General features: G+C 42.0%; 1 protein-coding gene across 3 annotated transcripts in view; it reads right to left on the bottom strand.

Annotated features, from left to right (window-relative positions):
* The window catches only part of LOC123483299 (AP-3 complex subunit beta-2-like), a 76,217-nt gene that overhangs the window by 21,458 nt on the left and 35,837 nt on the right, over positions 1–18,922 (bottom strand). For all 3 annotated transcript variants that reach the window (XM_045212992.1, XM_045212991.1, XM_045212993.1), the window contains exon 2: positions 95–170. In XM_045212992.1, coding sequence (XP_045068927.1) covers positions 95–170 — 76 coding nt within the window. The remainder of the gene's footprint in view (positions 1–94; positions 171–18,922) is intronic.

Here is an 18,922-nt window from a genome sequence, read left to right as displayed (position 1 = left end):
GAGTAATCAAGGAAAGACTTCTGAGATTCACCCAGTGAGTTTTTTTTAGAAGATGGTGGTGGTTGACAGTGGAGATGATGACAGCAGTACTCACAGCCACAATCCTCTTCATAGCTTCCAGCTTCAGGGAGTCTTTGTTGCTGTCCAGCATCTCCTTCAAGTCATCATGTCTGTGGGAAGAAGAAGGAAGAGTCTTCAATTGCTAAAGTTATCCAGACTAGCCACTTTCTGGTGTAAAGGACACGTGTGAGGAGCAACCTTGTCTGAGACCTGAAGACTCACTTTAGCTTCCTGAGCTTATTCCTAAGGCTTTAGCTCAGCAGGCTAACACAGTTTGCGGAGTGCCGATGACCCCGTTTTCACACCCAGTTGATCACAGTAACAGACATCTATGTCTGTGGTTGAGAGCAACTTCTACCTCGAGCATGTAACCACGGCAGCTGATGGGTAACGAGATACTTCCGGGTCCTGTTCAGTAGGCACGAAACCATCTGAATTTGTTCAATAAGAAGCACTCATCTTTGTTTTCCGTTTTGAAATAGATGTCGGAAAAACAGGACGAGGGACATGTCAAAATCCAGAGTTTTTGCACTTTAGCAAGTCTTTATTCATATCAAAATGTATTGAACTTTCCATGTGGTCTATTTTAAAGGGTACTTCATTTAATATAACAGGCTTTTAAAATTCAATATTGGTGCACAATTCTTACTTTAAAAAATCGAAGGGACATAAAATGTACTCTATTCTTAGAACGACCCATAAGACGAGATTTGGAAGGATGGCCACGAAAGACTATAGTTGACATGCTACATAAATATTGCAATGTAGGCTTGATCGAATAGAGCCATGAGTCTTACAATATTAAACTAACTCTGAAATCTTTCAAGCAGCAATCCCAACCTATTTGTGACACTGTACCCTGAGTTGCGAAGCATGTTATTGCAGTGGCTTGACTCATTCACTCACCATGGCTCTAATCTGTATTGTGGCCGCTTTGTTATTGTTTCAACTGCGGATTGCCCCTTTAAGGCTGTCCCGAGAGACTACCTGTTCAGTAAAGCCACAAAGCCAGTCCCAGTGACAGCACAATGGTCACATTTAATCCCATGCTATGGAGTATTTGAAGATATGAAACAGTATATCAATGACAATTTGGGTAAATGGTTTATTCAGAATATAGAAAAAAAGCTAGACTATAGATATTAATTATGTGAATTATTCAATTAGAAGTGCAGTGACCATCTCAGTATTTATCACAGGCTTAGATGTGAGGGATGAAGCTTTCCAATCTACCTCATTGTTACTATAAGTGCCTATATAACCTCCAGTCTAGAGGTACTGTATACTCAGCATATAGTTAAGTGATTAGTTTGGGTTGGTCATCATCTCTGATCATTACCAGTGTGCCCCCCCCCCTCCACCCTAGTGTAAGGTAGGGGGGCAATAAAGCAATAAATCATAAACACGACTGTCCGTAAGGAAAGCATGGAAGACAGTGGTTTTAAATGTAGTCCTATGGTGAGCTAAATATGGGAGAAACGTGGGTAGAATGCAGAGGGACAACACGAGACCAAGCAACTCACAATCTAATTCCCCCTCCTTCAAAGTCTACATGGATATATTCACTAACTGTTAAATACTAATCTGAATTAAGCCTGAATAGTGCAAAAATAGGCATCAACATAATGGCACGCAAAAATGCTCCTGCTCCCGCACACACACGTGCACACGCACGCACACACACACACACACACACACACACACACACACACACACACACACACACACAAACACAAACAGAGCTCTCCTGGAGCCCGTTATTCACACTTGGCTGGGGGCGATGTCCAAACAGGCCCTGAGAGACAGTCCAACACCACAGCACAACACTCAATAGTTTATGTGAAAGACAAAACACACACTGTGTTTCTATGGCAACAGTCATGAGTTGATCAATGGAGTCGTTAGTAAGATCCCCCGGTTAAATAATTTCACATAAGAGATAGGACATGCAGGCAAAGTGTGAATTATACTGTGACATTCAGGGGGTGTACATTTTTTTCAAGGGACTTCCTATTTGCGCATGCATTTTTTTGTTTGTTATGGGCTTAATAGTAAAGACATGTATTTAAACGGTAAACATGTATTACCTTTGATGTGGCATTAACACAATCAGTCATGATGTTCTCATTTGATTGTCAAACAAATCATTAAAAAAATTAGGCTACCTGCGCACATTTGTCCACTCCAAAATAATTCCAGCATCCAAACAGTGCACTGTGCACCCGCCATTTGATCAATGAAAAGAGACATCTGTTACAAAACACCAAAAAGTGTAATGACATTCATCGACTGTCATTAGGCCTACACTCTTGTAGCCTGAATTCATTGATGCGTTTTGCTGACAAATGTACCTTTTTTGTTAAAAGAAAAGTTGTGACACCTGGAAAGGGGTTGAAATACTGGATTCAAGTACAGCTTTGTCTGTCCCGAGCTCATCCGTGCAGAAAACTGTGAGGGCCCAGTTGAAACAATGTTGCAAGTTCGCTAGTGGGCTGGACCCAGTCGACACAATGTTGCAAGTTTGCTAGCGGGCAGGACCCAGTGGACACAATGTTGCAAGTTTGCTTGCGAAAGCTCAACCCACTGGGCGCACACTGGTTGAATAAACATTGTTTCTACGTCATTTCAAATGAAATTACGTTAAACCAACGTGGAATACACATTGAATTGATGTCTGTGCCCAGTGGGAAGACAGAGAGAGAGTGGCAGACAGGAGATGAATGCGATTGAAAAATGTATGCACTCAGTAACTGTAAGTCGCTCTGGATAAGAGCGTCTGCTAAATGACTAAAATGTAAAATGTAATTGAAAGAACCTAAACCAACTGTGTCACTGGGTTAAACCATGACAGAGATGTGGGGGTGTTTGTTTAATTTGGAATAAGCTTTTATTTTCATATTTGCCACTGTAGAATAGCAGTACAAAATTGCATTTTAAACAACAAAGAGAATGGTTAGAGACTAAAGGTTTGACTAAAGTTTGAGTTTTGTTGCATTTAGGGGAGCTCATGATCCCCCGTAATTTGTGCACTGTGTGCAGGTTTGCCCCATGGTGAAAGAGTTATAACACTTTACAACCATAACTGATTTGGCATTGACCATGCCCTGTTTAAAAGCTGCCTATATATATTACTGGAAAAAGAGCACGGATGCCTGCTCATTTGCTGATAGTCTCAACAGTGTACTCTACAGACACTTTACGGTAACTTACTGGCAGCCAGTTGCCTGTATGTTACCGTTAAAGAAGGTACCGTATGTTACCGTACAGTATTTTACGGTATCCAATACTGTTACTGTAACTGATTTACCGTACCAATAATGCTACTGTAGTCGTTTTACATTAACAAATACTCTTACCGTAATCTTTGGTATCGTTGTTTTAAGGTAACTTACAGGCAACCGGGACATCACTCTCACTAACGGGTACAACAAATGTAGCCTCTTACAAGGCACACCTAAAAACATGTTAATGAGCCAGAAACAACAATATCATGCACCCACTAGTGGTCAAAACGTTTTTGGCGCTCCAAAAATACGGTAGGGTACTGTATTCTGTGGGGTGGAATTACAGTACCATTCGAAATAACGCAAATTTTTACAGTAATGTACTGTTAAACCAAAGTTCATTTAGAATTTACGGTATCATTTACCAGTTACGCCTAAAATCATCCAGAGTGCATTGCGACTTATGTCAATTTACTGTAAATGCTTGTCATTGTTCATTCTATCTGTTTGTAGGCAGTCCCCTGCCCCTGTAATATGTTTGGATGTACTGTACCTTCCTTTCTAACTGAAAGCAATACCTCATCATTGGAAAGACAAGATGGGAGGAGTCCATAACCTGCGGTGCCCCACAGGGTTCAGTGCTAGGACCCATTCTCTTAATCTATACATGCTGTACTGTAGCAGTACCTTCTCAATATCACACCTACAGTCCTATGTGGTAAAAGCTTACAACGATACACCCATGCATAAAGAAAGCCATTGGAAGAAAAACTCTACTCTAATTCTATCCAAAAAGAGGATGATATCACATCGATACATTTATAGTCGGTCCGGGCCAGCCTGAAACGGCTCTGTAAAATTCCTAATATGTAGCTATTTGATCTGCGTCGTCTTAATGGGTTCATGGGCCATTTGGGAAGCAAAGAAGCAAAGACCTTGGCTCCATCCCAAATCGCAACCTATTCCCTATGCACTACCTTTGACCAGAGCCCTATGGGCCCTGGTCAAAGGTAGCACACTAAATAGGGAATATGGTACCACTTGGGACGCACCTCTTCTCTAAATAGCAGCCCCATTTGCTGAGAGCCCGCTGAATGTGAAAGGAGATGGGTTTTTCATTGGGCCAGGGTGAGGGCGATTTGTTCATCTGTCATCCATGCGAGTTGCAATGGGGACAGACTAGCTGCAACACGTGTGGGCTTAGAGTCATGCAGAGGGGATCCAAAGTGACATTTTCTCTGCCCCCTCACCTCCCTACACACACACGCACACACACGAACACACACACACACACACACACACACACAATATCTTCCAAATTGGTTTGATTATATACAACACAGAGATTCTCTACAAGTCCTATGAGAACAGGAACAATTGATCATTTTTAACCATGGCCTGATTATCTTACCTGTTTGGCAGAAACTCATGAGATGACATATTCCAGTAAACTACCCTATGTATAAGTAATCTCGTCCCCCCAGCCGGCTCTCTCTCTGTTGAACCAATTGAGCCTGGGGACAAGGTCAATGTATAAGCCATTTCTGATCAATAGACTACTGCATGGCATTCATACAAACAAAACTCTGACCTAACATGTAGTTCGTTTGAAGAGCACTTTGCATTCTTCCAGTAATAATGCTCAAGGCCATTCCCATTTTGCAGTATGAGTTTGAATGACCATATTTGACCATATTGCTGTTTCCGCTTCTCTGTTAATTATAATAATTACTGGGATGTTAGGATGCAACACTCAAGCACATTCAAATTCATCAGCATTGCAATGCAATGTGGTGTAGGACACTGTACCAATGTTACTTAAAGCTGTAACTTTCTAGTAAATCTGCTCTATGTGCGCTATTTCTATGCTTCCCTTTCTTAAACTTGCACAGCGTAACTGTGTGTACATGTGTCTTTGGAGTTCCCTCTGGCAAGAATGCAGTATTTGTTCTAGATTTGAACACGATATCCCAGAAACCCCAGCTCACATTGGATGACTTAGCATCAGCAGCCGCGCTGAGACTTTGTGGCTGTGTTATCTAGTGGAAACCCAGCGTGAAACCCTGCGTAAAACCCAGCGTAGTCGATTTGGACTTTGTGGCTGTGGTAATTGAAGATAACTCAATTCCATTTGAGCAACAATGTCTTAAGAAGAGGTACAAAAAATGTTATACATATTACAATATTCATGTCGTCAGCCATAAAGGTAGCTAACGTTAGCAATGTCAAACAGACTCCAATCTCTCCACAATGGCCAAGACCAGAGCGCTGTGTAAGGACATCAGGGTTAAAATTGTAGACCTGCACAAGGCTGGGATGGGCTACAGGACAATAGGCAAGCAGCTTGGTGAGAAGGCAACAACTGTTGGCGCAATTATTAGAAAATGGAAGAAGTTCAAGATGACGGTCAATCACCCTCGGTCTGGGGCTCCATGCAAGATCTCACCTCGTGGGGCATCAATGATCATGAGGAAGGTGAGGGATCAGCCCAGAACTACACGGCAGGACCTGGTCAATGACCTGAAGAGAGCTGGGACCACAGTCTCAAAGAAAACCATTAGTAACACACTACGCCGTCATGGATTAAAATCCTGCAGCGCACGCAAGGTCCCCCTGCTCAAGCCAGCGCATGTCCAGGCCCGTCTGAAGTTTGCCAATGACCATCTGGATGATCCAGAGGAGGAATGGGAGAAGGTCATGTGGACTGATGAGACAAAAATAGAGCTTTTTGGTCTAAACTCCACTCGCCGTGTTTGGAGGAAGAAGAAGGATGAGTATAACCCCAAGAACACCATCCCAACTGTGAAGCATGGAGGTGGAAACATCATTCTTTGGGGATGCTTTTCTGCAAAGGGGACAGGACGACTGCACCGTATTGAGGGGAGGATGGATGGGGCCATGTATCGCGAGATCTTGGCCAACAACCTCCTTCTCTCAGCAAGAGCATTGAAGATGGGTCATGGCTGGGTCTTCCAGCATAACAACGACCCGAAACACACAGCCAGGGCAACTAAGGAGTGGCTCCGTAAGAAGCATCTCAAGGTCCTGGAGTGGCCTAGCCAGTCTCCAGACCTGAACCCAATAGAAAATCTTTGGAGGGAGCTGAAAGTCCGTATTGCCCAGCGACAGCCCCGAAACCTGAAGGATCTGGAGAAGGTCTGTATGGAGGAGTGGGCCAAAATCCCTCCTGCAGTGTGTGCAAACCTGGTCAAGACCTACAGGAAACGTATGATCTCTGTAATTGCAAACAAAGGTTTATGTACCAAATATAAAGTTCTGCTTTTCTGATGTATCAAATACTTATGTCATGCAATAAAATGGAAAATGAATTACTTAAAAATCATACAATGTGATTTTCTGGATTTTTGTTTTAGATTCCGTCTCTCACTGTTGAAGTGTACCTATGATAAAAATTACAGACCTCTACATGCTTTGTAAGTAGGAAAACCTGCAAAATCGGCAGTGTATCAAATACTTGTTCTCCCCACTGTATATAAATTCCAGTCGTACTTTATCAAAGGCCTTTTCAAAGTCAGTTATGAATACCAGTCCTGGTCTCCCATATTTTTCATAGTGTTCTGTTGTCCGTGTAAAAAACCTGTCCGATTAGTATGAATAATATCTGGCAATAACTTTTTTATTCTATGCACTATGCATTTTGCTATAATTTTTGTGTCACAACACTGAAGTGTAAGGGGCCTTTTTTTAATGGATTGGATCTTTATATTTACCACCTGCATCCTGTTTCAGTAATAGTGAAATCAGACCTTCTTGCTGAGTATCTGATAGTCGACCATTTTTATAGGAGTGGTTAAAACATGCTAATAACTGACCTCTGAGTACATGAAAAAAGGTTTGGTATACCTCAACTGGTATGCCATTTGGTGATATCTTTGTAAGTATTTTTTTGTAAATTCTTCCTTGGTCTGGGTGATATCAGTTCAGTATTTTATCAGAATATTTCCCTTACACTGTGCTTATGTTATTTTGAGGAAGGTTACAGAGACTACCTTGTATTCTTGTTTATCACCCTAATAAAACTATTTGACCTGATCTGTGTAATTGGACCGACTTGTTTGGTACTGTATTTACACCAGGGTAGTCCATCCGTCTTTCTGGATATCCACCCACCTGTAGGTCTGCTAATTTGAAGTGTAAACCGTCAAAAGCATAGATATCCAGGAAAAGAGAACAGTTTAGTAAATCATTCTAAAACCATTCCAAAAGTACAATAATAATGACTATATGCTAAATAAAAAATGCACAAGTATTGTTTCTCACACAAGTTTATTGTTGCCCACACAAACTTCCATTATTTATATGATTTATATGTTTGGTTGTAGGCCCACCTCTTTCAACAACAATTCTGAGTCCTCTGTAGGTTTTCACATTTCCCGGGAACCACCAAGTCTGACAACAGGGACAGCTCTGGTCCTTCGCAGCTCAAAGTGTGCTTACTGCACCCTGTATTGCATGGCGACGTCGCCTCGAAGTTGTAGCAGCTCAGCCGTTGTTGGTGGTGGCACTTCAGGGAATCTTGGGTCATCTGATCTCAGGATCATTCTCCTTGGTAGCCTCAATTGAGAGCCCAGTCTTCTCAACACTGCTCTCTGATGTTCTGGAATGTCGGTGTAGTCCTTTGCAGTTTTCAATGCGTAGAGCCGTAGACACTCACACCTAATTAAACTAATTGCATTCTAAATTGAAGATCATGATTAGTTGATTATTGGAGTCATGTTAGCTGGAGCTGGGGTAAAAGTGTGTCACCAATCAAGCCCCCGAGTACTGGAGTTGACCATCCCTGACCTAGATCAGAGATAAAAATAGCTAGTTTTACAATGTGTTGTACAACAGCTGACTAAAGACGGGGCCTTCAGATCAAGAACACGAGATGTGCAGTTGAGAATATTTCCATGGTAACGGTGCCGCTGTGATGAAACTTTGAAACAAAAACTTGTCAGAAATGTCAGCAAGCCAGGCTAGCTATGTACAGCAAAATAGCTAGCTAGCTCTCTGCTTGGCTAGCTAACTAGCTAGCTAGCTGCTTAGCTGAACACAGAATGTTAGCGCACCCTTCTTTGAATGGCTAAATGGTTCCGTCTCGTTTGGCTAAAGTTGACATGTTGAATATTGAATACTCCAGCCAACGACATGAGACATTCTAAAACTAGACCGTTCAGATCAAACAAACCATTGCGTCGTGTCTCATCTTATGTATCTGAACTGGGCTTTGTGGCTATTCCATGCCAGTACACTTGTGTGAACTGAAGTAGCTAGCTAGTCAATATCAGCGTGGTTTTCAGACCACAGACATCAGAAATGTAACACAAGGACAAGTAACGTTATACACATAAGGTAGCTAATTACGACTAGCCAATGTCGCAGTGTGCTGACAAGCTATTAGCTGACGTAAGCTAGCTAGCTAATATGAACTATTGGACGTGTGGCTTGAAAACAATCAAAACAAGTAATCCAAAATATTACTGGCATACATATTTACAACTAAATAGTAAGATAGTAAGATATATTATCTAGCTAGCTATGACTTACCTTTTCAGCAGAAAAAAAATCACATTCTGGGTCGGTTTTGAATCCCTTCAACTCCCAAAGTTCTCTTAGTTCTCTCGCTTTCCCTTTTTGACTGTCTGCTCTCCAGATGTCTCTGTTTCTTTGGCTTAGATGGAGGAGTAGTTGCTGCTGGGTCCTTCTCAGGCAGGCTAGGGGCTCACCATTGTTACTGTTGCATCACATTGGATGACCACTAGCGACTTATTGGAGGTTTTGAACATAAAATAATACAAAAAGTTACATATTGCAGCATTAAGTATTGTTTTTGCGTCTTTTACTTTCGGTTTTGTACACAAGCTTCAAACAGCTGAAAGTACAATATTTTTGGTTATGGAAAATATATTTTACAGCAGTTTAGATGGTACAATAATTCTCTACACAATGATTGCCTGTTTTGTCACATAAACTGAAATTAGGCGAACTACTAGAATTCTAGCTACCAGGAAATGGCGGAGCGATTTCTGCATATTGCACCTTTAATATGAAGCTCACTTCAATAGCTTCCCGTCATACAAGGGAGGCTGAACAGGGAAGTCCACAAAGTAAGATGGGCTTTTGTTACTGTTTATCAGCAGAGTGAACAATTCATGAATCCGTGGTTCAGTGGATGATCCTCAATCAATTATTCCATATGTGATTCTTGAAATTGAGAGACTGATACACTTTGATATACTATATTTTAAAGGCTTCAAGATATACACTAGTCCAAACAAGTTTAACCTGGAACTGTTAAAATGTGCAGCAGTCTTTTGATGATGAGCAGCAAGTATCTCTGATGAAATAATTTAATCAACTTTGTTCTCATATTCAGTCTGCTTATCATAATGTACTGCATCTGATTATTGCAAATGTCAATGTAAATTAGGGCTGTTACTAAACATAAGGCTTGTGTGTGTATAACTGTTTGTTTCCTGCAGCGTGTGTATGCAGATGTGTGTATCTGTGTGAATGTGTGTGAATATTCGCATAGGTATATGGTAGTGGACTTGTTTGTGAGAGTGGATGCTTCTGTGTGCGTATGTCTGTGTCTGCAGCAGCTTAGTACACTGACAATGACCATTTCTGATCCTAATTAGCTGTGTGTGTTTGTGTGTGTAGTGCGGATGTCACCTAACAGCTGAGGCACGTATGTGTTTGGGATCTGCTGTTTTGATACTACTCGCATCATTAGATATGTACAGTGCCTTCAGAAAGTATTCGTACTCCTTGGCTTATTCCACATTTTGTTGTGTTACAGCCTGAATTCTAAATGGATTAAATATGTTTTTTTTCTCAACCATCTACACACAATACCCCATAATGACAAAGTGAAAACATGTTTTTAGATTTTTTTGCAAATTTATTGAAAATGAAATACAGAAATATCTAATTTGCATAAGTATTCACAACCCTGAGTCAATTCTTTGTAGAAGCACAATTGGCGGCGATTACAGCTTTGACTCGTTTTGGGTATGTCTGTATCAGCTTTGGGAGAGTCAAATGTTTGTCTCATCAGACCATATCATCTTTTGTCTTATGATCTCAGAGTCTTTCACGTGCCTTTTTGCAAACTCCAGGCAGGCTGTCATGTGCCTTTTTCTCAGGAGTGGCTTCCGTCTGGCCACTCTCCCATAAAGCCCAGATTGGTGAAGTGCTGTAGAGACTGCTGTCCTCCTGGCAGGTTCTCCCATCTCAGCCAAGGAACACTGTAGTTCTATCAGAGTGGTCATTGGGTTCTTGGTCACCTCCCTGACCAAGGTCATTCTTAGCCGGTTGCGCAGATCCTGGGTAGTTCCATATTTTTTCCATTTCCCAATGATGGAGACCACTGTGCTCTTGGAAACTTTCAACACTCTATACATTGTTTTATACCCTTCTCCAAATATATGCCTCATCACAATTCTATCTCAGAGCTCTACGGACAGTTCCTTGGACTTCATGGTATAGTTTCTGCTCTGACATGCACTGTCAACGGTGGGACTTTATACACAGAGTGTACAAAACTTTAAGAACACCTGCTCTTTCCATGACATAGACTGACCAGGTGAATCCAGGTGAAAGCTATGATCTCTTATTGATGTCACTTGTTAAATCCACTTGAAATCAGTGTAGGTAAAGGAGAGGAGACAGGTTAAAGAAGGATTTTTAAGCTTTGAGACAATTGAGACATGGATTGTGTATGTGTGCAATTCACAAAATATTTAAGTGCCTTTGAACAGGGTTTCGTAGTAAGTGCCAGACACACCGGTTTGTGTCAAGCACTGCAACGCTGCTGGGTTTTTCACGCTCAAAAGTTTTCTGTGCGTATCAAGAATGGTCCGCCACCCAAAGGATATCCAGTCAACTTGACACAACTGTAGGCAGCATTGGAGTCAACATGGGCCAGCAACTCAATATTAGGAAGCTGTTCTTAATGTTTTGTACACTCAGTGTACAGCCAGGTGTGTTTCTTTCTAAATCATGTCCAAACAATTGAATTGGCCACAGGTGAACTCCAATACAGTTGTAGTACATCAAGGATGATCAAAGGAAATTGGATGCAACTGAGCTCAATTTGGAGTGTCATAGCAAAGGGTTGTAAATACTTATGTTAACGAGATATTTCTGTATTTAATTTTCAATACATTTGCAAAAATTCTAAACACATGTTTTCACTTTGTCATTATGGGGTATTGTGTGTTGATGGTTGAGAACCCCCCCCCCCCACCCAATTTAATCAATTTTGAATTCAGGCTGTAAAACAACAAAATGTGGAATAAGTCAAGGGGTATGAATACTTTCTAAATACAGTGGGGTCCGAAATTATTGACACCCTCGATAAAGATGAGCAAAAATGACTGTATAAAATAAATAATTCAAAACTGAGCTAAATAGAATGCTAGTGCTGAGTGCTTCACCGAAATGTCAGTTATTTTTTGTTTTTTAAACAACTACTGTAATTGACCTACGTTGGTTCAATTATTTGAATTCCATTTCGTTGTTGTTGTTTTTGTGAGCTCAATGCGCCCATTTCGCAGTTTCTCTAGAGATAAATCAGATCAAGCCCGAACTGCGCAATGTAGTATGGAGTTGTAGTTTCCAACAGGCCAGTACTCTACATAGTTTAGCACAAAAAACGTGGTAATTAACCACAATGACCACAATCCATTGCACGCCTACTTCTCCGGTCTGTATTTTTTTTACGCCTGCTACATAAAAGAGACAGAAGAATGCGCAATTGAGAGATATAGAGAGCAGTTGCTTTGTGAGGTATTTCTACCTGAAAATACATGATCTAAGCAATTGATAGTTGGTATTCAGAAGTCGAAAAAGTATGCCTTAGTTACTTTGAAGAACTACTAAAATAGCGATTTTGTCAGAGCGCATAAGCAGCAGCTCTATTAAGATGAGATGATGACTTGGAGTGAAATAATAAAGTCATCAAATAAAACAAATGTAATATACACAACAACTGAAATAAGTTATCACGGTTTTCGATTTCTAAACATGAAATGCACTATGCATTATCTGGGTTGAATGCTGTAACAACAGAATAAAACAATTTTTAAAAAGTCCCATGATGGTAGTGACTGTCCATTACTGCTTACCACATCATTTATTCACATTACTTTACTTTAATACAATACTTAAGTTGTTGTGTATTTGATTACTTTATTATTTAATCCCAAATCATAATCTCATCTCTATAGAGCTGCATGCTGCCTATGCTGTCTGACAAAATCACTATTTTAGTTGTTTTTCAAAGTAAATAAGGCATCCTTTAATGACGGCTCAATACCAACTATCAATCACTTAGATCATGTATTTTCAGGTAGAGATACCTCGCGAAGAAACTGCTATCCCTCTCGATGGTGCATCCTTCTGTCTTTTCTTGTAGCAGGCGTAAAATAGGCGTGACATGGATTATGGTCATTGTAGTTAATTACTACGTTTGCTGCACTAAACTATGTAGAATATTGGCCTGTTGGAAATTACAATTCCCTACTACATCGCACACTTTGGGCTTGATCTGATTTATCTCTAGAGAAACTCTGCTATGTGTGCATTGAGCTCACAGAAAAAAACAGGTCAATTAGTTGTTTAAAAAACAAAAATGGTTAATTGCTCAGCACTAGCCAGCAGAGACCTCACATGAGTATCTGTACAGTTTTTCCGTTGGCAATCCTCCACTGACCAAACCACCCCAAGCCAGTTTCTCTAGAAGACACGTCATAGCACTGAGAAATAGCATTACAGTAGCAGCCCCTGAATGTCCCTCACACCCACCTCTCTACCAAATGAACGTCTATCAAAATGAGCCAGACTACAACAGGTTGCGAGGGAAGCAGACATAGGTTCAAATACTATTTGAAATCTTTCAAATACTTTGTGATTGCTTTACCCAGCCTGGAGTGCCAAATGGGCGGGGTTTGGACTTTTGCAGCTATTCTATTGGTTCCATTGTACCAGGCAAACTCAATCAAGCCCAGTTCAAGTATTTGAAATAATTTAAAATAGTATTTGAACCCAGGTTTGGAGGGAAGTAAATAGAATTTAAAAAAATGGCTAATTGAAACGATTCCCTGGGAGACCGGGCTCTCCATCATTTAAATAGCTATGATATCTCTGCACAAGCCCAGGTTCTCCTGACTAGTTTCCAAGGCAACATATAATGTAATAAAGTGAAGGGAAGTGATTTCCTGCCTCCGTCGTGTCTTTGTTGCAGCTGCATGCAGAGAAGCAGGCATGAAGTGTCTAACTAGGTGTGACACCACATTCTTAAGAGATCATTCCCCCAGGTACATTCCTTTGAGGAAGACTGTCGTTCAAATTCACCTATCAATCAAATCTCTTGACGTCATCTTTTGGGAGGCTGCTGGTTTCAGATCCCAGGTAGTGGTACCATCTCCTGCCATTGTGCCCTTGAGCAACATACTTGTCAACAAAAAAGTTACTTCAGGGGCACTGCACTGTGGACCCTGACCCTGGGTTGCTCCCGAAATGTGGGCTGTCTGTTGGGGACAAAGCAGAATTTCCATCTCTGCAGATGGACTAATGATTGCTGACTTAAAGCAACATGATCAAAACAGTCATCAAAAGTCCATTAAATAACAGGACAGAGAGCACATCTGGCAAAGTAAACAGCCAAATACACAGCCAAATGGAGGGCAAAATAGCCCTAGTCAAGTGTGGATGCTAAGACTGAAAAGACCACTCTTTCAACATAGCACCCGCCTGCCATTGTCAGGAAAGCTCTTCTATAGGTCTTTATCAATAAAACGTCAGGTGCAGAGCGTTCGATTTGCCTTCTGGGCAGCAAGGAGACCCACAGCTCCCCTAAAACCATTGCCAACTGCGTGCCGTTTTCAAGGGATTGTTAAATAAATGTTAACTATTTGGTTGTAATATCATCACCTCTTGAAGAGCATAGTCAGAACTACACATTTCCGATTATTCCATGCAAAACAATTGCACACATTTAGCTCAATCATCAGAGTTATAGGCCTACAGCAAGTAGACCTAACTGCATGCTTTTTATGATCAGTAAACATACATTGATCATGTAATTTCAGATAAGTGAGGGTAGCCTCACGATATCTCCAAATATTGGCCACCATTAATTGGATATTTGAGTGATATAAAATAGAAGTGAACTATACCTGACAAGTATGAGTGGTTTAGGTTAATTTCCCACCCTTCGTGGGGTCTGCCTGTCAAGCAGCAGAAGGGCGCATTTGCCGGCGATGTACTGTTAGCTGATAATGTTTACTTTGAAAGCTACCGGTAGAAACTTTGTACAGTTGGCTAGACATAATGGTTGGGAAGTAGGCCTAATGTACTTTTTTCTCCAACCAATGTAGGATTACCTAGCTAAATTAGCTAACATTATCCCATTTTCAACATTGTTTTAAAATCATGTTTAATCCCAATTGCTGCTGATAGACATGATAGACTACATTGATTGATGGACCATGTCAAATTGGTTAGCTAGCTAATAACAGATCACGTCAATATGGCTAGTTAACAAGCTAACTTTCAGGGGATAAACTAGATGGCCATATCCTAATATTGTTTGATTTGCTTGCCATCTATAGTAGTGATGTCAGTAGTCCGACTGACAACTTTACCAGAACGATGTCTAACTTGGCAGATTATGAAAAACGTAATATCATTGACCATGGTTTTGAGTTGATGTTGAGGCATTTTCTGGTTGACGTTTGATCTTTACATGCAAAGCGTTCAAACGTATCAAAGGCTAGATCTATTTCACTACAATCTGTTATATCCTTCTGTCCATATTTGATTAATTAAAATATTACACAAAGGTACATAATCAAACACAGGCAGGATTTCACAAGAAAAGCCTGTACAACATTATAGTATAGTCCATGGGAGATTGCCTCAATTCCATGCAATCAGAAAAAGACTGAACATTTGATGCAGGCAGATATAAAGGCATCATTAAAAGTGGCTGGGCCTGAGATGAGGATTAAAGATTCAACAGAGCCAATTTTGCAACATTGAGTTCAGACTGAACTGAAATAGCTTATTCTCTCCTGAGGGGTGATTAGCATTTATAGCTGAATTGTGATTAGGAGGAACCCCTACTTTGGTCTCGGTACACTTCAGTGGAGGCTGCTGAGGGGAGGACGGCTCACAATAATGGCTGGAACGGAGCAACTGGAATGGCATCAAACACATGGAAAACGTGTTTTTTGTATTTGATACCATTCCACTAACGACACTCCACCATTACCATGAGCCCGTCCTCCCTAATTAAGGTGCCACCAACCTCCTGTGGTACACATGTCATTCATGTTCCTCCATGGCTTCCCTGGTAGACTGTGCATTATTCAGTTGTTTTGAACTGAACACTGGTAGCTTCATAGAGGAGAACTAAGGAGGACTACAGTTCCCATAACGCAATGCACTGAACCATGCTTCCATGTAAAATAAAATCGGGTAATAATTAGAAAGTCAAAGTAAAAATGATGTCATAATGTATATGATTGAGCCCAAATTTGCATCCTGCATGACCAAAGAAGCCTTTTTGGTGGCCATCTTCAAAAGTAGCACTTGAGTCACTGTCATTGTCAAATCTTAGTGTGATAGTTTAGGAATGCCTTCCCCCTCTTTCTCTCCTGCCAGTAAAGAAAGACAGGTGGGTGAGTTGATCCAGAGCTAGTCAGATATAAAGTTCCACAGAGAAGGAACCTGACACCTATACTGGGTTTCACTGTCCTCAGTCTTTGTCTTGCCCGGCAGACAATAGCTTAATTTACGAACCCAGTACTCAATTATTTAACTTACCGAGGCATTATAGAGCACTGGCCCAATGTCTGTACTGGTGGTCAGGTTACTAGTGGTCAGTTTATAAGATCAGCCAGAACTTTCTAGCTATTTGGAACTATTTTAGAAGCCTTTCACAAACACAAAGTAGGGTGCCTATGGCAGTTACTACAGAAGTTAGAGCATGTACATGTATGTTTCCATGGCAATGGCAGGGCAATTATACTGTACTGTATGTTCGTGCTAATGGATACAGTGCCTTCAGAAAGTATTCACACCACTTGACTTTTTCCACATTTTGTTGTGTTACAGCCTGAATTTAAAATAGAGTAAATTGAGATTTTGTCTCACTGGTCTACACACAATACCCCATAATGTCAAAGTGGAATTAAGTTTAGACATTTTTACAAATTAATAAAAAAATGAAAAGCTGAAATGTATTGAATCAATAAGTATTCAACCCCTTTATTATGGCAAGCCTAAATAAGTTCAGGAGTAAAAATGTGCTTAACAAGTCACATAATTACTTGCATGGACTCACTCAGTGTGTAATAATAATGTTTACAATTCTTTTTGAATGACTACCTCATCTCTGTACCCCACACATACAAATTATCTGTAAGGTTCCTCAGTCGAGCAGTGAATTTCAAACACAGATTCAACCACAAAGACCAGGGAGGTTTTCCAATGCCTCGCAAAGAACGGCACCTATTGGTAGATTTATTTAAAAAAGCAGACATTGAATATCCATTTGAGCATGATGAAGTTATTAATTACACTTTGGATGGTGTATCAATATACCCAGTCACTACAAAGATACAGGTGTATTGTCACGACTTCCGTCGAGGCTGCCCCCCCCTCCTGGTTCGGGCAGGCTTCAGCGTTCGTCGTCACCGGAGTACTAGCTACTGCCGATCCCATTCTCATCACTCCACTTGTCATGTCTTGTCAATCACACACACCTGGTGTTCATTCCCCTAATTAGTATGTGTATAAGTGTTCCCTCTGTTCCCCTTGTCTTTGTGAGTGATTGTTTGGTGTGAGAGCGTGTAGCTCGGTTGAGCTACTATTCACTGTGTTTATGCCAAGGTGGATGTTTTCCCTTGTAATAGTTCGTTTGACGCTTGGGGCGTTTGATTTATGTAAACGGAATAAACTCTGGACTTCGGTATTTTACCTACTGCGCCTGACTCCTTCATTCAAACCTCATCACAGAATCACTCAACCGATCTGATATGGAGTCAGCAGGAGAAGACCGCATGCCTGGAGTTGTGGCAAGGGTCCAGGAGCATTCCTCGATGTTGGCCAGCTTGGGGGAAGCGATGGATCAGGTTCTTCAGGTGGTACAACGCCTGGAGAGGACAGGATCCGATCTATCAAGACCAGCTGGTTAACCGGATCCAGCCACCTACACCCCAGCCCCTGGAGGGATCCAGATATCCCGGCCACCGACTACGGGGAGTTTGCTCGCCTCTTTCGGGCCATTTTTGATCACCCGCCTGAGGGTCGAGAGGCGGGCGAACGACTGGTTCATCTGAGGCAGGGGACGAGGACCACTCAGGACTACGTGCTGGAGTTCCGGACGCTGGCAGCGGGGTCCGGGTTGAACGAGCGGGCCCTGATCGACCATTTCCGGTGCCACCTAAGGGAGGACGTCCGACGGGAGCTAGCCTGCCGGGATGCCATGCTATCGTTCTCCCAACTGGTGGACATGGCCATCCGGCTGGACAATCTGCTAGCAGCCAGAGGACATCCTGGTAGGGGTCTGCCTGTTCCCACTCCGGACGACTCTGACCCCGAGCAGATGGAGCTGGGGGGAGCCACCTCACGTCAAAGTTATTTTGGGTCTGGAGGCGGTAGGCAGGGTACTCACGCATCACCCCAGGTAACGAACACCCAAACGTGTTCAGAGCCCTTTGCGGCGCACTGTACTTTATCTATCTCCTTTCCCGATCACTTGGTAGGTTCCCAGTGTAAGGCGCTAGTCGATTCAGGCACAGCTGGGAATTTTATGGACAGGGCATTTGCACACCGTCAAGGCATTTCATTGGTTCCCCTAACCATTCCACTCCCCATCAGAGCACTTGATAGTCAACCATTAGGGTCCTGGTTGGTTAAGGAAGTTACGGTACCAGTCACCATGATTACGCAGGAGACGCATGTTGAGCAGATCACCTTTATGATTATTGAGTCTCCTGCTTACCCTGTAGTCTTGGGTCTCCCATGGTTAGCCCTTCACAACCCCAATTTCTCATGGCCGCAGAGGGTTCTTACGGGGTGGTCGCGTGAGTGTCCGGGTAGGTGTCTAGGTGTTTCCATTGGTGCGACCACGGTGTAAAGTCCAGACGGTACCCCCACCGTGCGCATTCCCCCCGAATACCATGATCTGGCGCTCGCGTTTTCCAAGACGCAAGCAACTAAATTACCACCTCATCGGGAGGGGGATTGCGCGATAAACCTTCGGGTAGACGCTGTACCTCCCAGGAGTCATGTGTATCCCCTGTCGAAAGGCTGAAACGGAGGCTATGGAAACATACGTCACCGAGTCCCTGCGCCAGGGGTATATACACGTCCCTCCACTTCACCTGCCTCCTCGAGTTTCTTCTTTGTGAAGAAGCATTGATTATCGACCACTGAATAATGTGACGGTACAATTTAGTTATTCTCTTCCCCTCATTACTTCAGTGATTTGAGTCAATGCATGGGGCCCGCTTTTTCACCAAATTAGACCTCAGGAGTGCCTACAACCTGGTGCGTATTTGGGAAGGGGATGAGTGGAAATCAGCATTCAGCACAACCTCTGGGCATTGTAAATACCTGGT

This window comes from Coregonus clupeaformis, unplaced genomic scaffold (assembly GCF_020615455.1).
Source record: "Coregonus clupeaformis isolate EN_2021a unplaced genomic scaffold, ASM2061545v1 scaf0067, whole genome shotgun sequence".
Classification (NCBI taxonomy): Eukaryota; Metazoa; Chordata; class Actinopteri; order Salmoniformes; family Salmonidae; genus Coregonus; species Coregonus clupeaformis.
Note: the sequence above shows the minus strand (reverse complement) of the source record. Positions and strands in the feature narration are given on the sequence as shown.